General features: G+C 35.0%; 5 protein-coding genes across 5 annotated transcripts; 2 read left to right on the forward strand and 3 right to left on the reverse strand.

The window, feature by feature from the left end:
• The first annotated feature begins 674 nt into the window (after positions 1 to 674).
• LOC136810151 (sterile alpha motif domain-containing protein 15-like) lies at positions 675 to 3,893 on the forward strand. The gene has a single exon (XM_067066725.1). The coding sequence runs from the start codon at positions 752 to 754 to the stop codon at positions 3,458 to 3,460; it is 2,709 nt and encodes a 902-aa protein (XP_066922826.1). The 5' UTR covers positions 675 to 751; the 3' UTR covers positions 3,461 to 3,893.
• Positions 3,894 to 8,309: 4,416 nt separating this feature from the next.
• LOC136810153 (uncharacterized) lies at positions 8,310 to 10,451 on the reverse strand. The gene is made up of 2 exons (XM_067066726.1): positions 10,360 to 10,451; positions 8,310 to 9,846 (listed from the first exon to the last, which is right to left on the reverse strand). Exons 1-2 carry the CDS (start codon positions 10,409 to 10,411, stop codon positions 8,468 to 8,470), a joined length of 1,431 nt encoding a protein of 476 aa, XP_066922827.1. The 5' UTR covers positions 10,412 to 10,451; the 3' UTR covers positions 8,310 to 8,467.
• An 830-nt stretch (positions 10,452 to 11,281) lies between these two features.
• Positions 11,282 to 21,879, reverse strand: LOC136810155 (uncharacterized). Its single transcript, XM_067066728.1, has 2 exons — positions 21,756 to 21,879; positions 11,282 to 12,037 (listed from the first exon to the last, which is right to left on the reverse strand). Exons 1-2 carry the CDS (start codon positions 21,864 to 21,866, stop codon positions 11,624 to 11,626), a joined length of 525 nt encoding a protein of 174 aa, XP_066922829.1. The 5' UTR covers positions 21,867 to 21,879; the 3' UTR covers positions 11,282 to 11,623.
• Positions 16,692 to 17,756, forward strand: LOC136810154 (uncharacterized). The gene has a single exon (XM_067066727.1). It carries the CDS (start codon positions 16,910 to 16,912, stop codon positions 17,660 to 17,662), a length of 753 nt encoding a protein of 250 aa, XP_066922828.1. The 5' UTR covers positions 16,692 to 16,909; the 3' UTR covers positions 17,663 to 17,756.
• Positions 19,286 to 20,434, reverse strand: LOC136810156 (uncharacterized). The gene has a single exon (XM_067066730.1). The coding sequence runs from the start codon at positions 20,346 to 20,348 to the stop codon at positions 19,581 to 19,583; it is 768 nt and encodes a 255-aa protein (XP_066922831.1). The 5' UTR covers positions 20,349 to 20,434; the 3' UTR covers positions 19,286 to 19,580.
• Positions 21,880 to 23,948: the final 2,069 nt, after the last annotated feature.

The following is a 23,948-nucleotide window of genomic DNA, read 5'->3' on the forward strand; positions in this document are numbered from 1 at the left end:
ATTATCTCCAGTTGTAAATCTCGACCGCATTATGCAACAACGATAGTTTCCACTCAAAGTTTTCAGCCGACGCGTAATTGTTGCATGTTTTTTTTTGGGTAAATTTCGAAATTTGATAGTGTTGATTTTCACCATGGGTGAAAGCTTGAATGAATATCTAGGGTGTGCGAATATTTTTCCCTTTCTTGTTTCCTACAAAACTACAAAGCTACGCCCGCTGAAGGTAGATGTGGTGGATAGTAGCCGCCATGGGAAGAACCTGTCTAAAACCACGAAGGAAGGTAGTGTCTAAGAATGTTACCAATTTTTTCCACTTTTTTTCTCGCCTTGAAATACAAAAGAGGGACACTTTGTTTCTATTTTTAGGCTTAATTTCCGGGAAATATTAAAAAGTGAGCTGTCAATCAAAGCTTCTTTACTGCAGTGTGTAGAAACCATTCAGCTCGGTACATGGTCAAATTGTCTTGTATAATATCTTCATTCGTGTTTTGAAAATATTTTGAGGTGAGTGTGACCAATCAAAAACATTCTATAGCAAGCGGTAAGCGAGAAAAAGAAAGTAAACATTGAATACAATCCATTTTTCTGACGTTTAATTTGAGGTTGGGCAGTTATTGATTGAGTTATACTCTAGACAATTTTATGTGTGGTTGAAACAATTATGAGGCTAATATCACTTCTCAATTGCTTTAATATTATTAATCTTTTTTCAGTTAACTAAAAACGTATCATTCAACTTGCTCGGTTCATCATGGAGGCACTTGAGTGGTCGGAATGCAGTGAAACACTTGATGATCTATTGAAAAATCCTCGAGTACAACTTCCTCAACTTTTGAAACTCTCGTCTTCTTTCAAAGACATTAACTCGAATGAAAGTCTACAGAAAGACCAGATAATTGTTATTCGCTCTAAAGAAACCATTGAGACTATTCACGGTGTTGATGCAGATGGAAAAACGATTATAATCCCAATTGATTGTCCATTCAAAACGAGACGAAAAGTTTCACCAGGAAAAGAGAAAGTTTTCGATTCAGTGACAGAGCTTGCTCAAAGTGACCCTCTACCTCGCTTTGTAGAAGTGAAAGAGGCCCATGATGTTCAAAATCTATCCAATGGAGATCGATTAAAAGTCGTTATCGTTGAAAAAGCTGCCGGTGCCCCTTCAGTTTTGCATTGTCGTAGTTCTAGTGGAAAACATGTCAAAATTTCTGTCAATGAGAACATTTCTTTTCAATCTTCAGTGAGTGATGGTTCTGATCAAAGTATTGCGAAACTCTCAGAAAAATCAAGGGAGTTCCCATTTTGTGTTGAGTTTCTGAAACAGAAAGAAACCCCAGACATTCACACAAAGCTTGGAATTTTCACCATTCAAGAATGTAAATCAGAAACTGTAGTTATTGCATCAGCAACTGTTAACTCAAAGGAAATAGCCATAGTATTTCCACTTCATTCAGAGTTTAGCTTTCAAGTCACTTCAAAACTTAAGATGGCAAAGGATGAAGCTTATCGTGAACTTTGTAATAATTCTTCATCTATCGACCCTGAAAAAATTGTTGAATTCATAAATCACAAAAGCCCAAAAGACACTCAAATGCAATATGTTTTGCCACTTAAAAAGCTTCAAAAAATCTTAGATTTTGACTACTCTCCGGATACAGATCAACCTTCGCCAAAGGAAAAACAAAAGTCCAACGATAAACCCAAGTCAGCAAGAAAGGAGAAAAAAGAATCTCCTAAAATTGAAAAAGAAAACAAATCCAGAAAGGACAAACCAACTAAACAGCTTCCATCATTGACACAAAATGATTCTGCTGTTGAACTAGAAGAATCTGATAATGAAATCGAAGAAGAACCATTACCACCAAATACTTTGGTTGCTGATTCTGAACAAAAGGAAATTCTTAAACGTGAGATTAAAGAACGGGAGCGTCAGATCAAATTAGAAAAAGAACAAATGAAAGCAGAGAAAAAGCGAGAGAAAAAGCTGAAAAAGGAACGGGAGAAAGAGGAGAAAAAGAAGAAAAAACTATCCACATCTTCTTTATCAAGCACAACATCAGCTCCTGGTTCTCCTGTTGACATTGCAGTCGAGAGTGAGGATATTTATATTGTCCCACAAGACGAAGTTGATGCTGCCAGTCCAGAAAGCCCAAGAACAGAAGAGGAACAGCAATCTCAATTTGCAATGTACCTAATGGGCAAGGTTAAGAAAGTTCGGGACCGCACTACCTCGATGGGGTTCAGACCTAAAAACAAAAAACGAGGAAAACTGCGCAAAGAGGATATTGAATACATATCTGGAGAGCATTTGGGACCAATCATTCCACAGGATGAATCATATTATTCCGGTCTAGGCAACGATGAAGCCTTTTCTGACAGCTTGTATGAAGCACTTCCAGGAGAAATGGCCTACGAATCACTTGACCTTGTTGCCCAAGCTCAAAGATCACTTACCTTACCTGTACAAACGGAAAACAGTGGAGATAGTGGTTTTGATGAAATCGACCAGGCAAGAATCAAGGCTTGGAGAGATTCTATGGCTCCACCACCTTTGCCAGGAAATCACCCATTGCAAAATCATTCTGCTCACGAAGAGGAAAACCTTTACGAAACTGCTGTGGATTGCAAGAAAGCAGTTCAACAAGGACAAAGTATGGCAGCTTGGCAAAACTTTTATGACAGTGTTCATCAGAGTACAAATGAGATTGCAACATGGGATATGGAAGATGTTGCAAGTTGTCTTTCTGATTTACTTTTGACAAATTATATTGAGGTATTTTCCGATTCACAAGTTGATGGCCAATTACTTCTTGATCTTGATGAAAGTGTTTTGAAAGATCTTGGCTTAAGCCCCTTTGAAGCTAGAAAGTTACGTAAATTTGTGTTTGGTTGGAGACCTGATACGGTTCGACCACCAACCTACCCTCAACGATTGGGATTCGATAGTAAGGATCCAACACAATGGAATGAAGGTGATGTTGTTAAACACCTACAAACTATTGATTTGAATGATTTTGCTAATTTTTGCCAAAGTAACCAAGTAAATGGTGAACTATTGAAAGATCTTTGTGTTGACGATGTACTAATGGGAACAATAATTACAACCAAAGATAAAAAACTAAAAGCAGTGAAAATTAAGAATTATGTTATTGACCAATGGCGACCGAAAAAGAAAGGAGAGGGAAATTACATGAGCAGTCAAAGCATTCTTCCTCCTGAAAAGCGATCTTTGAGCACCGCAAATATTAACAAAGTTGGAAACAATTCTCCTAAAGTTACAATTGCAAGCCAAGTTTCGGCAAGTACAACAAATATAAATAAAGTATCTTCTGGAGCATCCCCAAAGGCAAGAAATTCACCACCAAGTAAAAAAATTACAACCGGGGGAGATGCTCCACTGATAGCACGTATGAAACAACAGCTGGAAGATAATAAAAACAATTGGAAAGAAAAGAAATGAATGTATCGAGTATTATGCTAACATTTTTGTTGGAATATAATATTTGTTGATCATTTTTATTAGATTATTTTGGGTCAAATTTTTAGATCTAAGTTTTGATTTGAAGATTTTACTCCTTGCTCTTTTTGTATAATTTATGAATCACGAGGCTTCTTTTCGATCATTTTGTGTTTCTTATTGAATCAACCAATACACCATTTGCAGTTGCTATAGAGTTGAATGAGATTTTGTATTTCGTTTACTTTAGATCAGTCAGATATTCGAATACCTCTTTCAAAACCTCTAATCTGTAGTATGAATCATCTTTTTCATTCTAATATTTTTATAAGAAGTAGGGTTTTTCTATACTATCCTTTTTTTGTATAATGTATTTAATGAGATTTTCTAACCCTAATCGCTGCCCAGAAAAAAATTGTCACACTTTAGATTTCATTAGCTTAACTATAGTATTGTTATCAGTAAACTAAAAGCACGTATTTTGATGAAATTGATTTTGAACACACCGAAGTTTTTAAATAGATTTTGTCAAGGTTCCTTTACACAAAGACTTATATATTCTTTCATGGACAGCAATTACATTTGATTTCCTGCTTTGTATTATCGGATGCAAAAGAGAACGGACATTCTGCTGAGTTCCTTTTTCCTATTGAAATATTTTCTTTCTCATCAAAATATCAGTAGGATAGTGCTCTCAATATTGAACATATTGAGAAAATATCATTCACTTGTGAACGTGCTCTTTATATTATATTCCCTTTATCGCCTTTTTGTATAAGAAAGATTTTGAACATTTTTACCAGAAACATTGAAAGCTATTTTCACTAGTTTTTATAGGGAACACATTTTGAATCGTCTTTTTGGAACGAAATTTATAGTATAGTTTATACGTAGTAATATTTCTAAACCAATAAATACTTATATTTCTTGCTTAAATCTTTATCACCCAAATGCTTTCCTATGAACCTACAATTAATTGCCTGGAAACACAAGATGCTGACGAATTCCGAGTGATTAGCCTAATTGGAAAAACAATATTTTTGATAGCTTCCGAATGCCAAGAGTAAATATTCCCTCTCCTTGATTCATTTTTTGATATATTGAATAGTTCGGTAGGAAATCCTGGATCCCTGTTAAAAACATATTAAAATTGCGAACATTGAAATCTAAACGATTGAAAAGGCTGCATGCTGCACCTTCTGAAAGCAGCTTCCTAGTCGATAATTTTAAAGGAGATTGGAAATGTCCCTTTTGAAACTTTACACAGATTCACTGAGTTCCTGATATTTTTCACTCTCAGTAACTTAAGATCCATAGGGTATCTCGCCCTCTTAGTATGTAATGTTTTGACAAAGTTAGAGATTACGAACATTTTTTGTAAATAATATTTGGTTAGATAATATTACTCTGTTTGATCTTTATAACGAAAAGTCAATAGAAAGGTACTTTGCAAGGGTATTGCACATTCTTTTTCTAAATCCTTCATTTACATTGCACAGCTATCTTTTTTATTTATAAGCACAACTTATTTTAGAGGTTCAATCTTTCGTGTCGTGTCGCGATTTTCGTGAAAACAAGTCTTCGTAAATTTCGCGATTTTTTGTCCTCGCAAAAGTTTGTACGCCTAGAGTATGTAAACATTTTAGATTTCAAAATCGAACCTCCATGCTAGAACTAGTCTCCTCACGAATTTTTTTTGCGTGGGTTCTCTTTTGTTGTTCAAATCTCTTAGCACCACAATGTACTCATATTTTGATTGTTTGGAAAGTCTAAACAAAATTGGTTGGCAACTGAGATCTTAACTGAAATATTTTGATTTCTTTTTGAAGCTTTTTCGCTGTTATCAAAACCAACTTCGGAAAATTACCATCGGACTCCTTTCATGAAATTATTTTTTTTTCACCGCGAAATAGGTGAAAAAAATTCAAATAGATTCTTCATTTTTGTTTGCAAATACCTTCGTAATTCTTTTCTCGAAAACCCATCATCTCCCACCCACTAATTAATCAACTTTCATCAATCCGTATTATTGATTTGTTTTCAAGCGTGACGACACAGATGTTTTGACAAGCATGAAACACCCCCTTCTCACAGACCCACTGGGAAAATCGGCAAAAATATCGCCCCCGGTGGAAAATTATCCTCCAATTTTGGTCTCCACTGAGAATAATCTAATAAACCAATCCTCATACTAGTATACTGCAAAATATTCAATATTTTTCCCATCCCCATTGAATTTTCTGACTTTAATTTTAAAACAATGGAATGTAGATCCCCAATCATAAAAATAGGGGAACATCAATCCCCATCGAGTTTCAGTCCTTTGTTTTTATCCCCACTGGTTGAAAAAACCCTACCGGTAAGAATTTTGAAGCGGGGGGCCCGGACCCCAGCCCTGGTTCTGGGGATTGGCGAACCCAACCGAAATATTTTCTGGTTTACACGCAGTGGTAGTTGATGCCGACTGGGAATGCAGCACACACATCCAAGGGCGACTGTCATTCCTCTCCGATGGGAAGTTGACCGCTTCTTTAAAGCTTTTTGGCATTGGTGGCCGCTAATCCACCATCAGAGGGGTCTATAAAGCTGTTGAATTTGAGGCTACCAAAGGAACAAGCAATTTTTCACGAAATATCCCTTTGTACCCCTTTGAGAGACTATCGAGGGTGTGAAAAAGGGAACCTTATTATGGCTCGCACATACCCGGCACCCATTTTGCCTAAGTACCCCACCCCCCCCCCCCCCACCCCGGGGATAATAAGATGGTTTAAAACCTTTCGTCTGCATATTAGTTCTATAGTTGGCTAAAAGTTTCAAGTCTTTCTGTCTCTTTTCTAAAGTCAAGTTATGACGAGTTTTTATACGTCATGTTTTATTGCTGCAGTCAAAGTCACTCTAATATCTCGACTTTGAAAAAGATTTGGACAAAATGATTTGAAAGTTTAGCTAAGAACGGGATCCATAATTTGTGATTTATATATTCGTGAGTTTGGGGTTGAATCTATTACCCTCGATTATTTCATTAAGACGCTGAGAGACCCTCAAAATTGCTTCAGATATTCTCCATCATAAAACAAATTTCCAGCAAGAAAAACAAATATGATGAGGTCATCCAAAAACTAACACCGTCATCACAAAGTTGCCACCTGACGGAAAAAATTCCAAATATATGGTTTACAAAAATATCTCTCAGAGTCGACCCTGTTAAGATATCCAGATTCTGTTTGAAGATTCTGAAAGACAAAAACCGTCAATACTTATCACGTGTCAAAATTTGAAAATAATGGGGATAATTAGTTTAGGAGTCATAAACATTTTAAGTTTTGAGTGATTTTAGCTGGGTTTATGTTATGTTTCACAATTAAATTAAGACCTGATCCAGACAACTTCTGACTAGTAGCTTGTAGACCGATTTAGAAACCCAAATTGCTCCTAAAACAAGCGTCTAATCAGATAAAGTAATCTTTAAAAATCGTGCAACATAATTTAAGCATTTTTAACAAAAAAGAACTTGCTGATAGATGACCTCACACAAAATGATGTTTAGAATTCAAACCATGCTAAGTTTTTGGCATTAACATAAACAATCTTTTCTTTCATGTAAAGATAATTCGACAAAATCAAGGTATGAAACATAGTCGAGCGTGCGCAACGCACTGGGCTCAACTTCAGTGGCTTCAAATTATTCATAGGCCCAATTGTAGACCCCCAGATATTCACCCAATGAACAAGTGTGCCAAATTTCAACCAAATCCGACCATTTTGGAGACCTGTAGGCTGCTCCAAAGCTTTTAGCCTCGTTTTGGCAAAAAACTCGTCCCCAGGCCCCAAAAATCAAAATTGCGCAACGCACTGGGCTCAACTTCAGTGCCTTCAAATTATTCAATTGTAGACCCCCAAATATTCACCCAAGGAACAAGTGTGAAAAATTTCAGCCAAATCCGACCATTTTTGAAGTCTCCAGGCTGCCCTAAAGTTTTGGGACATACACACAGACACACAGACACACACACATTCTCAGATTCTAGCTCAACTGAAGTTGAGAAAATATTGACAACAAAAGTCCGAAGCCAAATTTTCATAAATTTTTTTTTGAAAAATCTCCCGAAAATCTGAAAGTCAAATTTTGAGGATTACCATTTCGCATCTATTTTAGATTGTTTTTCCAAGTTTTCTCCTTTTTTGAAAATGAGGTTCCGTCAGATTTTTAAACATTACCATGTTATATCATAGTGCAAATTCCCCGTCTGAAAATGACAAAAGTAAATTTCCCTAAATTCGAAAATCCGAATTTTACTGCCACTAAAACTTTTCCGGGAATAACGGCTTTGTCTTTACGCAAAAAAACAACAAACTTTATAAAGACAATATGAAAAGAGACAACATTTTTTATGTAAATACTACTTGGTAATATTATATAAATTTTTTTAAATGTACATTTGTATATATTCATAGGTTCTTTGTGCCAGTTAACTAGGGTCCTGGTAAAAAATTTATTCGTAACCTTTCCAGAAAAAAAACACACAAAAAACAAACGAAAAACTTCGTCCAAGAAACCCATTTTAGGTACTTTTTGGCCCACATTTGCCCAATTTTTTTTTCTCGAAAATCGGTGAAAGTGACAGTTTTTCGATACCGTCATTTTGCATCATTGTGCAAAAAAACAAAAAAAAATACAATGGGCCGATCCCGAAAAAAGGGTTCATTTAAAGAACCTCCGAGCTCAGTAGGTCAAAAATAAGGTTCTAATTAATTTTGAATTTTAAACTTTCGATTACGTGATAAATTATACATGTAAGACGGTAGCGTTTTCAGGGGCGTCGGAGAATTTGTGTAGGGAGAAAACAATTTTCAGCTAGAATGAAAACCCAGCTCGAAGAGATGGAATTAGAAGTAAATTTCTTCTTCCATTCAGTAGATTAAGATTTCACTGCATTCAAGTACGCACTCTCCTCTCGGGATGTGATATTAGTGATTTTTGTCAACAACCCAATACCAAACATTCCTCTTTCACTGATTAACCGTTTGGTTGACTGCACTACCAGGTATAGCGTCGTTCATTTCATAATCTCTCCTTCTCTTTTGTTTGTCCTTTCTGAAGAATAATAACATTTTCAGACCAGCGTAAATGATCAATTCAGCAAAAGACAATATTGAAAAGCCACAAAATAAGCCAATCATTCCACCGACACCTGCTAACACGTCCTCCCAAGTATACAGGACTGTTTCAGTTTGCGTCTCATACACATTTCGTTCAGTAAATAGCAAACTCACCACAGCTGACGTTGGAGGTATTCGTCGCGTGGCGGACATCGAGGTTGAGAAAAAGGTTCGATCACAAGGTGGTGGGCAAATCTCTCCGTCAGCGTCAAATAAACCTTTCCTATAGCCTTCATACAGACAATCATGAACATCAACCAATGATTGGTTAGCAACCCAATGTCTCTCTAGCAACGGATGAGGAATGAACGAGCGACAAAAATCGATCACTTCTCCACATTTTTTCAAGGCCTCTAAACAAGTATTTGTTTCAATGCAAGCTTCAACAGAATATTTACCAGGGAAAATATTTTTGGGATTGTTGTAATATTGATTTTCACAGTTATTTGGTGATTCTCTTTTGATTTTTTTCCGGATAGATTTCTTTATTTGAATCTCGGTGTTCGAGAAACGTTCAAATCGAACAAATCGATCGGAAGGTATCGGTGATTCTTGGTGATCGTGTACATAAGCGACCACGGAAGTAATTGCTTCGTGAAAAGAATCCACTGTTAATTGTAAATCAATTCTGTTCTGAGAATTTGAGAAATCTCCGTTATAGTTCCACTGTATACAATCCCAAGAACCATTTAGCGTCCGAAAATATTTCTCATCTAGATAGTCTTGGACACACATACTAGAGACACTAGAACGTGGGCACATAATGTTGAAATTTCTTGCTGGTACAGCATCAATTTCTATCTGACCAGGAACATATGAGAACTCTAACATATTCTCAAAATGAAAAAGCGTTTCCCACCAAGCAGCCTTTGTATTACAAGATTTGAGTGAAGGATGAAATTTCCCTGGCAACGCATCATTAGCTCTTAATTCACAAAATTCATACTTCTTGAAAAATTGCGCAATGGGTCGTAAACAGAAAGTCACAGCGGGAAAAGTGTTATTTTTAGTGACTCGTGTCTCACTTTTGACGTATACATCTTGTCTCCAGAACTTATTGATCAGTGTTTGCACCAGAAGACATGCAACAACGATTGCTAAAGAGAGAGTCAGAGCCCAAAAGATACGTTCGAGACGAGAGTTGGTGTGAATGCTTCTGGATAAACCATGGATGGTGAAAGATGACGAATATTCTTCAACCTTTGTTGTGTACGTACCCTCTTTCTTCTCTGAAAAGAAACAAAAAAGATCTTATGAAAACAAATTCCAAATTTTCGAGACACAGGAGGGAATGGGTATTCTACCTCAAATAAAAAGTTATAGGAAAGCATACCGTTTTCAAAATTTCTCGTATTTTTATTCTTTCGTGTTTTTTCGTTCAATTCTAATGATCCCATATTCCCATTTCAGATTTCAGATCCCAAGTTTGATAACCTTCTTTAAATTTTCAACAACAAAAATAAATCTCAATTTCAAGCATTAAATCTAATATAAATCCAGTTCGAGAACTTTTTTTTATTTTGAGGTTAGCTTTGATTAGTTTTATCAGCGTGCATCATCATATTTAATAAGTGAGAGTAATTGGTTCGAAAACCCTTTATATCCCCTAAGAAGCTGAAATCAAATGGCCTTTTTACTTTTTTAAAGTAAGAAATGAATAAATAAAATTGATCTGGTGATAAATGGATAGCTTGGGAGAAACTGAAAGATCAAAAAATTGAAATCCTTGAAAGAAATTATACCTTTACTTCTTTCTTTCTCAGTTTTACTTTCTGACTCTTTCCTTGCCTCCATTTTCAAAATTCATTTAAGGTTTACAGTTTAAATCATAGTTGATCCGCAAAATTTGAATGCGGAATTGTATCAATAACTTAAAAGAAGAAGATTTTTGTTGTGTTTTTCGTTAAATGTTTCAATTCAGAAATTGTCACACTGATTAAAATTAATGAAGTTCGAGGGAATAGTTTATTCTATCTGTCAAGACAGCGTTCATATTATATATCCTTAAAAAGTTTTCCTATAAAATATGAAAAGGAGCTGTTATTCTTTTTCTTGAGGGTATGAACCAATCAATTCAACTCGGAGCGGTGATGAAAGACAAGGGCGAAAATGGCTGATTTTATGGTTATTTTTTATAAGCGCTTAACTTTCATTATAAGCGCTTAACTTTCATCGTCTTTGATAATGGAAAGAAAAAGGTTTCGCTTATAAAAGTCGTTAACGAAAATGGACCTTAAAGAGAACTAATTTTGGTGAGTTTTGCCAAAAATCGCCAAATTTAGCTTTTGTCAAGGTTAACAAAAATTTCTGCCTCGTCAAAAATAATTTTTTTGACTAAAACACTTATTTTCAAGCAAAATGAATCAATTTACCCTGTCTTTCGCCAAAATTAGTTCTTCCAAAAATCAAAAAGGTAAAGGTTTTCGAATTTTCGTTGCTCGCCAAATTACTTCCCTTGAGGTATATTAGATAAATATAAAGAGGATAAAATAAAAATTTCGATCATCATCAATCTGATAATAATATAATATTCAATTTTTGAATCCGATGCAATACATATCATTTTGATGAAAGGGATGTTTAAAAAAGATTTACATGGATACAGTGAAGAATATTCTATTCACAAAAGTTGTTTAAAAAAACGCCCCTTCAATACGCCCCTGTCACCAGCAGAATCAGTTCAGTAACGTACATGCAACAATTCTTTCAACTTTAGCAGACTTTTCTCAAGCTAATGCTTGGTACAGTACATCAGATTTAACCAACGGGTACACTCGCTAATCTTCGAGTTTAATAATCCATCTTCAAAAAGCCATGGCCTTATCGATGTTAAGATATATACACGGGAGCCGGGAATGCCAAGCGTGAAATTGAAATGTTCACACAACCGGTTGTACCATATTGGATTATGTAAATGAAAGTGTCCGACCGAGCAAAGCAACCATGGCAAATATATGATCTGACCCATTCTCGATCAGTTTGGCATCAGCTTTTTTTCACCAACGATCAAGACGAGGAGAGAAAACTTTTCATCATGGCGGCGTCTCTTGCATCTGCTTTTATATCCAGAGAAGACAATTTTGTTTCCAGTTCCCTTACAATTGTATTACTCGGTTCCAGTTCATAAATACGATCAATGTCTCTACGAGCTGACCCTCTATCTCTACATTGTAAGTAAGCACTCGCTCGTCGATACAAACATTTCACATTTTGAGCATTAATATCAAGTGATTTCGTACAGTTTTCAATGACACGTTGATATTGTTGTAATTTCAATTGACATGCAGCTAGGTTGGAAAATAAAGCTTCTTTGAGTTCTTTGATTGTACTTTCTTCAGTTTGATCAGATGGCTGGAGGATAGGTATGATATCTTTCAACGCGTTGATGTAACATTGGCCTGCTCCTCTGTAATCTTTATCCTGTGAAGAAAACAAAAGGACATAAACAAATGCGTATTGAAAATTGACTATACCACACAATTGAAGATATCAGAGTCTGGATGAGATGGGGAAGTATGGGGGAATTTTTTCAATAGAGGAGCCATATGAATCAAAGAACGATAATACTTGTGAATTTATTCCTTATATTTTAATTTTCGATCTATAGTTCACTCGAACCAAAACATCTATATTATAATACGCCTAAATCTGAACTCTCCGATTCTCGCATGAAGCTCTTTCGCTAGTGATATTTAAGCAGACGACAATTCTTTTTCGCGCCTTTTCTTCATTGACCTTTTAATTGCTCAACCTTAAAGCTGTAAAAAATGTATTTTTTTCCTTTTTCTAAATTTCTTTGCTGAACGTTCTCAAGAGCGCTTTGAAATTGAACACTCATTCTTTTTAATTTTTAAATATCTAATTTACAAATATTCCTATTTTAGCTAGTCTTTCAAAGTATAACCCTCGAGTGTTATGGTTAGTCACGATGGCCGAAAGCAGCCAGCAAGGCGACCTTTTTTTCCCAATATGTTCTGAGAGAATGTTTCAGCTAAAAATTTTGATCTGTTTTGATAAAGGCTGTATAAACCAATCAGCTAGAAATGATGACCAGACATAGGGTATAATCGAGTTCATCTAACGTGTTTTTGATGTAATCTTGTTGCCTAGTAATCCTAGAAAGTTTCAGAATACATCTCTCGTGGCAAAAACAAATATCTCACAATTTTAGCTTGCGACAAAGTTTTTCTTAGATTTCAGAACACATCCAACCATAAAGCAATAAGTTAAGGATTAGGGAAAAAAAAAATGCAGTAAACGTTTCATAGAAATCAGAACACATCAATTATATAAGAAAATTAAGGTTATAACATGTGGTCTCCTAGAAGATAAGAACACATATTTCTAAAAAATTGCTTCACCGGCTGCTTATAGATGACTGAGCAGCTCCTATCTCATCATTGTCAATGGTTGACAAGTCATAGTATAGAAAGAAGTCATCGAAATATTCCAAAATTTACGAACACTTTCTTGTTGTTTTTTATTTAAAAACTAAGAAGGATGCTGATCTTCGGGTTGTGTTTTATCTAATTTCCTCGGAAAATAAGACATTTTCTCTACATAATATTCCTTGGGAAATACATTAAAATGTTTTCATTATTGTTTTCATTATTGTTCCATTCAATATACAAGAAAATACTACTGTTCATTTTCCTTCGAAAATACAAGAAATTGTTTATACATTCCTAGTTTAAATAAAAAATACATTTAATTTCTCAAAAATGACAGCGAGTGAAGCGATTATCATGTTAAAGAGTCGTCTTGGACGACTAGTTCAATTTTAATTCGTCTAGTTAAATTAATCAATTAACTCTGTGATTTCTTTGAAAGCGGAAAATGGAAGCAAAGGATTTACGGCTATCCCCACAAATAGACCTTTTCATAAATTACGTCACGAACATCACTTGCCTCGTTTTGAAATTATTGCTATGGTGGTTAACTCCCAGCGGATTTTACTAAAACTACTTTCTATTTCTTTCTATTTATAAAAAAATAATTTAATGTCTCAAGGGACATGATCACCATGGTAATTGTTTGAATACGAGGCAAGTGATGTTCGTGACGTAATTCATGAAAAGGTCTATTGTACATTTTAAAAACATCTGGGGGAAGGTGGTCACTGAAGGTCAGCAACCCATCATCAGGTTAGGTCAGACTTTAGAAAATGTACTGTAAGGGTCGACAAGAAAGAGGATAGCTAGACTAAATCTAGAACGTTAAGACAGGGGTTGGTCTAAAAAGCAGGGTAGCCAATTTGGATAGCCAATTAGGCTAGGTTGTGGGGTATAGTCGCGCGGCTGAGGTCGAAAAACGTTTCATTTCGTGATACATATTTCAGATTCCAAAAAAAACAACGGAAACTCGTGAATTAGTATGTGTAGATTACAAAATCAAAAAGTTTCCACGATATTATCGTGCATTGGCGATTTTTTGCGTTTCCAGGCAAAATTGCAAGGCCTGGAAATTCATGATTTTTGGGGGGTCTTCAAATTAAAAAAAGACCTATATCACATGATAGAGCTCTTCAAACTGAGCAAAAAAGTGTATTACACCAAAGTCCCAACTTCTCTAGATCAAAAGTTATGGGCCTATTTGTGGTCAAAAAGGTGTTTAATTTTGCATAAATTAATGCAGATTGTGGGGAAATTCCCTGTTTTCCATCAGTTTTTTACCACAAATAGGCCAATAAATTTTGATCTAGAGAAGTTGGGACTTTGGTGTAATACACTTTTTTGCTCAGTTTGAAGAGCTCTATCATGTGATATAGTTCTTTTTTTAATTTGAAGACCCCCCAAAAATCATGAATTTCCAGGCCTTGCAATTTTGCCTGGAAACGCAAAAAATCGCCATTTACTCGTTACTTGCACGATAATATCGTGGAAACTTTTTGATTTTGGAATCTACATATACTAATTCGAGAGTTTCCATCGAAAAAAGTGGAATCTAAGAGGTGTATCACGAAAATCATTTTCTAGCCACTTTTTTCGACCTCAGCCGCGCGACTAGTAGCCATGTATCTCACGGACCAGAGCAAAAAAATAAAAACTTTTTGATAATCCTCATTGAAGCCAGGGGGTAAAAATTTGAAAAAATATTCTAATTATTTAATTATAATTATAACACATGGTCAGAACTATTTGACCTTAGACCTTCTGATTACATTTTTTATTATAAAATGTAATTTCTTTTACAAGGTGTGAATCCCTAAGTTACCATAGGGGTAAGGCTTACATTACTTACTATTAATTAGGTATAATTAGGTATAATTAATTTACCATAAAGATAAATTATCCTTTGATGTCATAAGATTACCCATTTTTCTGATTTTCATTTTGAGTCTCTGTTAGAATGTTTGGGATCAAAATTTCACCATAGAAAATGGTCTGGTCTGTAGATTTTCAAAGTGTGAGAGGAAGGAAGACAAGGTGGGCGACCACACTCAGTAAACAGAAGTAGATTTTAGTACTTTTTACAAAAATGACTACAGTAACCAACGTAACGGAGCAAATTTCGACCTTTTTTCTTTAAATGACTGTTAAAACTTTCTAATATTATATTCTCACAAATTAAAACACTAGACTTTAAATACTTGGGCAAAAAAGGGCTACCCCACAACCTAGCCCAAATGGGGTAGCCAATTGGCTACCCTGCTTTTTAGACCAACCCTTAAGACAGTCTTTCGATTATGATCACGGGTTCCACGGTCAGCCAGCTCAGCTAACTACTTATGACTAAACGAAGCATTGGAAGGAGCAGAGCCATCGTTCCTCGAAAGGACACCGCAAGTGCATGTAATAAGTGAGAAGAGAACATCGGAAATTACAACAATCCCAAGGCAGAGAGTTTAATTTGGTGGAATGAAAAAGCACGGGTAACAAATTAAAATATTTTTTGATTCTGTGTATTTTGCACAAGAACATCGAGTTAATAACGCTTTAGGTAATCACGACATGGGTGATACGTTTTTTAACCCGCAATAAATTTATTTGGTCTATTTGTTGTCTGTTTTACAACCTCTTACAAATGTACTTACCTAATTTCGATGATAATCAATTATCGCAAAGTGTCGTAAAATTCGAATTTATTCAAAATTTTATAAAAAATCCCTTCAAAAAATCAAGTTTTTCGGACCTAGAATAATAGAAATAAAGGTCACAAAACCTATACTTTTTGGGTGCCTATACTTATGCAAAGCCGTTTTTGACAAAAAACAGGCGGAATTGCATCATGGGCATGAAATCCATTAAGAATAGAAAATATTGTTTTGGGGATGGATTTCTAGCAAGTATTTGATCAATTGAATCACGGTTCAGCACCTGAATTGCAATTTTACAGTTTCAGTAAGTTTTGAGCAAGGGGTCGATATTTGTAGCTTTTAAGGTATAAAAGTGTAGGTTTTAAGGTGTATTTTAATTTTAAAATTCAGCGAATCGCTGTTCAAAATTTGAGACCATTCTATAAAAAGTTTTTCGAGAAAAACCATTTTGTAGATTTTAAGGGGTAAATAGGTAAAAGGGCATTTTTTCACTTCCTCGTGAAAAGCCGAAAACTACTTTCTACAAAACATCACTGCTAGGGAAGAAAAACATAGACAACGTACTTTCAACACAAAAAGTTTCATCCTCAATATTCAGATAGATTTTTGTAGGTTTTTTTCGTAAGGTGTTATCAAGAAGTCAATCTTTTATACAAAGTATAAAAGCTGCGTAGAATTCCCCTTATTTTGATAGACCGAATAAAAGAATAATATGAAGGTTGCCTTGACGACAAAGTTAAAGATGCTTAAAGATGTTTTCTTTCTACATCAAAAACGATTGTAGAATACATTGTTGCATACATTTTGCATTGGATTGGAAAAGAGGAAAATTAAATAGCAAGCTAGCGTTTGTCTCAGTTATCAAGAGCTTTCGATCGAACTATAAAGTGAAGGAAATTTGGCTTGGTGTTTCGTTGCTTAGCAAAGAGAAGTTATTATAAAGACATTCTTATCATACCGTCACAATAGCAAATTAAATGAATTATATGTAGAGTAATATCACATTATTATCACGTCGTACTATTAATAAGCAGCTAGCCGTAGTGTAACGAAGTGAGATATTTCATCAACAACAAGGTGATTGAACTCTTTGGTTATAGAAAGGAGAAGTTGAGACGTTTTTCCAATACCTACTCAATATTGATTGCACTTCGCTTGATCAACTTATTGAGTTTGTTTTAGAAAGCACTTTGCTCTTGACTACTATACATATAACATAAGACACTATAAATTATCAGTCGAAACATCAGAACAGCATGGAGGCAAATGAAGCTCAAGCAAAAGATAAGGAGCTTTGTGAGAAATATAGCATCATTCGTCCAACATTAAACGAAGAATTATTACCAGATCTGAAGATATGTGTTGAAGAACGAATGAAAACAACGAAATGGAAAGCAGAATGGATCCACGACGGTCTGTTGGCTCGTTTCTTGAAAGCCTTTCAAACAGTGGAGGGAACCATGCAAGCGTTGGAAGATTATTGTGAGTGGAGACTGAAAGATGACGTTGATACGACTGCTGCATTGACACGGGACAATGATGAAGAAATAAAACGACAAGATACAGTCGGTAGAGCAACTGTTTTTGAGACTTTTTTCGATCGATGTGGACGACCAATCATGTTAGTACATGTTAAAAACCATGACCGTTACCATGGTAACTATCCAAGCTTGCTTCGTTACGTAATCTGGTTGATGGAAGTGACTGCACAAAAAGCTGAAGAACTGAGCGCAGATAAACGTTTCAACTTAATCTTCGATCTTAACGGTTTTAGTATGAGAAATATGGATTTTAAGTATGTGAAAAACTTTTTGAACATGCTTCGATACTATTACCCAGAACGTATCGCACAAGCTTTCATTATTAACTACCCTTGGGTGTTTTGGGGATGTTGGGCTATCATTAAACACTGGATGAATGACGTCACACAAAGCAAATTTATTTTTGCTGCTTATGATCAGCTGAATGATTTTATGGACTTGGAAGAGATGCCATTGAAAGTGTTTTGAGAGAAGAAAAACATTCACAAAATCAAATCAGGATAAGAAAACAATGACAGGGATAGCCAGTCACTTTCTGATAGAAAGAGGAACAAAAATTAGTACAACCGAAACATGATGAAGTTGTAATAGATGTCGAAGGATAATTGGCTTTAAAGGATCTACAAGTCCTGTAAAACTAAAGTAAATGACACCTGTGCTATCTGAGTTTCCGCGAGGTCTCTTAAGTCTCCGATATTATAATCTTTTTTTTAATCCTTTAAAACTTTAATTGGTCAGTCAAGAACAGCATCCAACTAGCCTATCATAGGATAATTAGACTATGTTATATAGTCTAATTAGCCGAAAATCGACAAAAATGTCGATTGCTGACCGAATATCAATGGCCGCGTCTATTTTTCACTTTTATTTCATTGCCTAAAGCCAAAGGAAAAATTTCCATCTAATCTGATATAACATTGAACTTTGAGAACAGAAATATGAAAAGGTGTTTTTTCATCGGCTAACTAACCAATTATAGGCTACTTTTCCGATAATTCTGCTTCCATTTTACATGCTTATGTTTATGCAAATTCTGCTGAATCGACAAAAATCCCGATTTTCTGACTAAAGTGGAAATATATCCTCAACAAAAGGTAACCCGAAGCCAAAATTTAGCATGAACATTCCTCTGACAATGGGAAACCAGATATTTTTTAAAGGAGACGCGACCATTGATATTTCGTCAGCAATCGACATTTTTGTCGATTTTCGGCTTATTAGACTTAATTATATGGCTGATTACATTTAGCTTAGAAATGTAAGGGAGGAGCGGGGTGATTAATCTGTAATAGCCCTGCTGTAATCCCTCCGCGAAAAGAGAAAAAAAAATCTTCGAAGAAAAGCTTTTTTCAAAAACTACTTTAATGGGATAAACTTTCGCGGGGATTAAATTTTGCGGATTTCGTGGATTTGGGTGTCATCCGCGAAATTAAGTCTCAATGGAAATTTGGAAGGACCTCATCCGCGAAATACTTCTAAACAAAACTCATATCATACAAATATCAAAAAACATATCAAATAAATACTATTTGAATGGTTACTTGCGAAAAATCGCGAAAATTTGAGCCCACGAAAAATTTTCACAGTTAAAAACCGCAAAAATTAATTCCCGCGAAATACAATTTTTTCCAATTTTATCGAAAGTTTTGAAAAATCCCTAGGAAAATGAAAGAAATTTGTCCAAAAAAAGTCAAAACCGCGAAAATTAGTTCCCGCGAAAATTAGTTCCAATAAGGTACTACAGTGTATTATAATGTTACATAGCTAATTGTATTGTATACTCTTGGTACTGTATGGCGGGTATTCCTACATAAATTTACCATAAAATATTTCTAACGGCATTTCTAGGTTAAGATGCAAACCAAACCTAAATCTAACACTAGTCAAAACGCTCAAAGATTACAGTATACGAATTATACGATAGTGACATTCTTTGAATTACATTCCATGGGCCAATTCCCGCAATTCCGTCGTTCATTTTCATAAAGTGTATTCTTATGAAAGAAAGCGTGCTTTTATGATTACAATAAATACTGAAGGAGGTTTGGTATCAATATTTGCATTCAAAAGGCACCTCATAAAACACACTTTTTATAATCTCTGATATAATCTTTAAAACTATATACATGATTTATGAAATATGATACTTCTATAAACTTCTTACATAAACTTAAATTGTCGTACTTTAATAAAATCTTTGTCCCGTCAATTGGTTCATATTTTGATAATCTATTTACAACGTTTTGTTATATATAACATTTATGTATGATATGAAATTTTGATAGGAAAGGGCGAATAAAATGTTTACAATGTGAAAGATGCAAAATATCAAAATATTAATTCAGTGACTAAGGACTGACAAAATTCGCGCTCCCAACGAATGATGCTATTTAGTCTTCTGCGAGAAAAGCTTAACAGGTAGAGAACTCAAGTCGATGAAGTCGTTAACTTGGTTTTCATGTGCGAAAATAAATTTGCTTCTCGTCACCTCGTTCATCCAATATTTGATGATTTTCCAACACCCCCAAAAGATATACGGATAGTTGATGATAAAGGCGGTCGCAATGCGCTCAGGAAAATACGTTTTCAATACATGTAGCAATTCTTTGACAAATCTATAATCCATGTTTGAAAGACCGAATCCTTTTAAATCAAATATAAGAACCATTCGTTTGTCGAAAGCCCTTTCGTCAGCCATATTGGAAATACTTTCCAAACGATGCAAACAGTACTTGTACAGTGTGTCGTAATCGCCATGATGTTTATCGTGGTTTCGAACCGTGATTAAAAGTATGGGGCGCCCACAACGATCGTAATGACCGTCGAAAATTCGATCGCGATCTCTTTCTTGTTCCTTCTTCATCTTTTCATCAGCCGATATATCGATACCGGCAATTCGGTCGACATTATTCTGTTGTCTCCAATTACAATATTCCTCTAACCCGTTCAAAGCGTCTTTGACATTTTCGAAAGCCTTTAGAAATCGAATAAGAGAATCTTCATTTAGCCAATGTTCTTTCCATCCTTCGTTCTCTGATAATTTCTTCGCCACCAACCCTCGTAATTCTTCTAGCTCTTCATTTTTATATTTTGGACGCGTGATGTGATATTTTTCGGACAACATTCGATCATTTTCCACAAAATTATCTTCCATCGCTGAAAGACTTTTAATTCTTTTAAAAACTTGATAGAGAAAAAAAAGAGTGATTTCAAAAAGTTGACCCGGCGAATAAAAATTGTTCCAAAATGAATTTTTAAATAAAAACCTATCAAAATAGCTTTTTCATCGATAATGAATAATTAAATTAAAAGGGTACATCAACAGTTGAAAGGTCTACTCATCCATTCATCAAAATGATATATAGTTTGTAAAGATATTAGCTACTGATTGCGCTTTTTCGTCCACGTTCTCGAGAAAACATTTATTTACTACTTTTATAAATTGAAACAAACACACTGAACACATAAAACATATGACAAGTTATGAACAGACTCCAGAAGGCCTAAAAATAATAAAATACAAAAATCGAACACTTCTTCGCTGTTCACGTTATACCTCCCTTTACTCACATTTATTACTGTCAGGATGTACAAACTTTACTTTATACAAAACTTACAATCTACAGATTTGACTTTTAAACAAACAAAGTGCCTTTTGGTAATTTGACTCGACAAGATTATAACCACTCTACTAAAGGGCATTATATTTATCAAATAAAAACATGTAGATAAGCTAGGTGGCAGTTATTAAAACGATGAGTCGAATCACAAAACATACCAAATATTCGAGGTGATTCTGAATTGACTCTTTGAGGCGTTCTATCCTATCGTCAATCATTTTATTTCACAAATGCCCTTGACACTTTAGAAATGTTCTAATTTCGGTTTTTATAACGTAACCACAAAAATGATTTGAGCTTTTAACTTTTCGAGTTATTTGGTGTTTTTTAATTGGATATTTTTTCGTGCCTTTGACTTTTAGAGTTATTTGTTGATATATTTAAAGATAATATTTGGGCGTAAAAGGAAGCGACAGAAAGGGTGGCAGAGATATAGATAGATAAAAGCAACTAAGAAAGCTAAACAGATAATTATAAGGAAAAGGTCTTTCCTAGAAAATTGGATCTGTTTCCCCATTTTTCAAAAAAGCTCTCTCCTGGAAAAGGGAAACAGATATTTCGGGGGAAATGGGCTCGTTGGCTGCTTCTAAAGGCACGAAAAAAAGCCGAGTTAAAAAACACCAAATAACTCGAAAAGCTAAAACCTCGAAAAAAGTTATCATATTTGTGATGACGTCATAATGACGTCACAAAACTGAAATTAGAACGTCATATGCAACATATCTTGGACAAATAACTCGGGAAAAAATAACTTGGGAATTCCAGGCCCTGAAGTAAATAAAATGAAAAACACTCCCTTTATGTGAGTTTTTTATTTTAATAATGAGCTATACCATTTTCTCGATTCGAATTTGATTCTCGACTTCGAAAGTGAGACCCTGGGACTAATCGTTGGGGTTGCATATGAAATATTTCCATTCAAAAGAAGAAGAATTTCTTACCTTAAACAGTGCTGTTCCTTTTTCTTTCTTTATTCTTGCATCTTCTATTCTTTTCTCGGTTGTTCTCAGCCATGGATCAATAACGACTTCTTCCTTTGTTTCATCCTCCATTTTTTTTTTTATTATTTCTAAATTATTTTCGACAAAAAATTGAAGTCCTAAAATTTACCCAAACAGTATTCAAAAGAAAATACATTTGATTTTTGCAACACGAATCTTTGAATCTTTCTCTATGTTAGTTTCTATTTCAAGATGACATACTTTTGTTAGAACCGCAAAAGACATCTGTAGGCCAAATCAAAAAATAAAACTAATTAAAAAACTCGAATTCTTTGCATGGAAATTTAACCTTTAAAATGCATCAGAATAATAGAGCTTGCAAAAAATAAATGAGAAGTAAATTCAGAGGGAGGTTCTGGATATATCTCATTATGGGCAGAAAGCTTTTATTCCAGTCCTCACAAATCAGTTCTTGAAACCATTTTTGCATAAGACCCACAAAAGGTTAGACCACGCACCATGAATGGGCTTTTCCAGAAAAAAAATTGAATACAGTCGAATGACAATCCAACCAATCAAACATTACCCAGAACTTTGATATTTGATTGTGTTCAACAACTGAATATCAATTGTTCAATCGCACTCGATTTGGCAGTCTGGACTTAAACTCCTATATCAGGATTAGAAACTAGGCTAGTTTTACCTCTTTTACATAGGGTCCTCCAGGGTTCAGCTACCCCAAAAGATTTAGGTACCCCCAATCATTTTGGTACCCCCAAATTTTTAGAATTCTAAAGTAGCCCCCCAACTTTGAGTCACCCCCTTCTTTATTGTTAAAAATGCAATAAAGGATTTTCTGCTCTTTTGTCATTCCTGGGAAAATACTTCCATGGTGGCCAGCACTTATTTTTCAACAAATTTAAGGGTTTCGAGGGTCATTTTTGACTAATTTCCAGGGTTTCAAGGGTTATTTACCACAAATTTTCAAGGGTTTCTAGGGTTTTCAGTTGATCTTTGCTAGTTTTCAAGGAATTCAAGGAAATCTGTCAACAATAGGAGAAAGGTTAAATCCTCAACTCCTTTAAAATGCAAAAAATACCCTAAGACGTTTTCTTTATTAACAAAATCATAAAGACCTTGAAATCTTTCAAACAAATCAGTCTTTCCATTCCCCTTGATTTTGAACAGAACCTCAATAACATTCTTCAACAGATACTTTCTTTATAGTTGTGGTGATCTCATATAATTCCAGTTGCACTTAACGGGTTACAGGGTAAAGAATGGGTAAGAATGAGCATGAAGTATCCCCTTGAATCTCAGGGGTTCCAAAAGTATGTTTTCTCATTTAATTCACTGATGTTTGTACCCCACACAGTGGGAAAACTTTTGTATTTCTGAAAGTTAAAATGGCTGAAAGTGGCCTCAAAATTTGGAATTTCAAGGGTCCCCAAAATAATATTGATTTTTCAAGGATTTCGAGGGCAGGAAAAAAATAAAGGGTGTTTCAAAGTTTTCAAGGAATTCAAGGGTCTTAGGCCACAATGACTTCATACAAAAACAGCAGCCCCCACCCCCACTAGTGAAAATGCAGGTACCCCCAAACATATCAAGTACCCCTTAAATTTAAGAATACTTCCAGGTACCTGGCTTTTTTAACACTTTTTTTTAGGTACCCCCTAAATTTCTGGAGGGGGTAGACGCCTATATTATAATGTACGGATAATAGGTACTAGGACCTTTTAGTACAAAATATATAGATAGATAGATAGATATCTTTCCCTTTGCAAAATACGATGCTGACAAGTTGACACAACACAATAATAAGTAATCCCTGAGAGAGGTTTGTATCAAGATCTGCAACAAAAACGAAAGTGGTCTCTTTTCATTTTGAAGAATTGGTGCAAAAAAGTGAAACATGGAAAAGTTTCATTTTTTATTGGTTCAATCGAAATAGGGGATTTGGAAAAATTTCTATGTTTGGTTTTTTGCACAAACCCCTGTAACTATGGGCGAGCACCCCGGTTGCTAAGATGTTGGCTTGAAATCAAAAGGGAAACCGTCAACTGCTCTAATTTGGGACAATTGGTCGAAACATGGGATTGTTGATATCTGGCCTGTATTTTACTTACTGTTAGGCGAGGGGAATCAAAATGTACGGGTTTACCGTCGACTGCCTGCATGCCCTCGAGCTGC

This window comes from Clytia hemisphaerica, unplaced genomic scaffold, assembly GCF_902728285.1.
Source record: "Clytia hemisphaerica strain Z4C2 unplaced genomic scaffold, Clytia hemisphaerica genome assembly, whole genome shotgun sequence".
Taxonomy (NCBI): Eukaryota; Metazoa; Cnidaria; class Hydrozoa; order Leptothecata; family Clytiidae; genus Clytia; species Clytia hemisphaerica.

Coding starts and splice junctions, on each gene's coding strand:
- LOC136810151 (XM_067066725.1), top strand. CDS start 752: ATGGAGGCACTTGAGTGGTCGGAATGCAGTGAAACACTTGATGATCTA.
- LOC136810153 (XM_067066726.1), bottom strand. CDS start 10,411: ATGGAGGCAAGGAAAGAGTCAGAAAGTAAAACTGAGAAAGAAAGAAGT. Junction 9,847..10,359: donor TGAGAAAGAAAGAAGTAAAG/GTATAATTTCTT, acceptor GTTTCTTTTCAG/AGAAGAAAGAGGGTACGTAC.
- LOC136810154 (XM_067066727.1), top strand. CDS start 16,910: ATGGAGGCAAATGAAGCTCAAGCAAAAGATAAGGAGCTTTGTGAGAAA.
- LOC136810156 (XM_067066730.1), bottom strand. CDS start 20,348: ATGGAAGATAATTTTGTGGAAAATGATCGAATGTTGTCCGAAAAATAT.
- LOC136810155 (XM_067066728.1), bottom strand. CDS start 21,866: ATGGAGGATGAAACAAAGGAAGAAGTCGTTATTGATCCATGGCTGAGA. Junction 12,038..21,755: donor AAGGAACAGCACTGTTTAAG/GTAAGAAATTCT, acceptor TTTTCTTCACAG/GATAAAGATTACAGAGGAGC.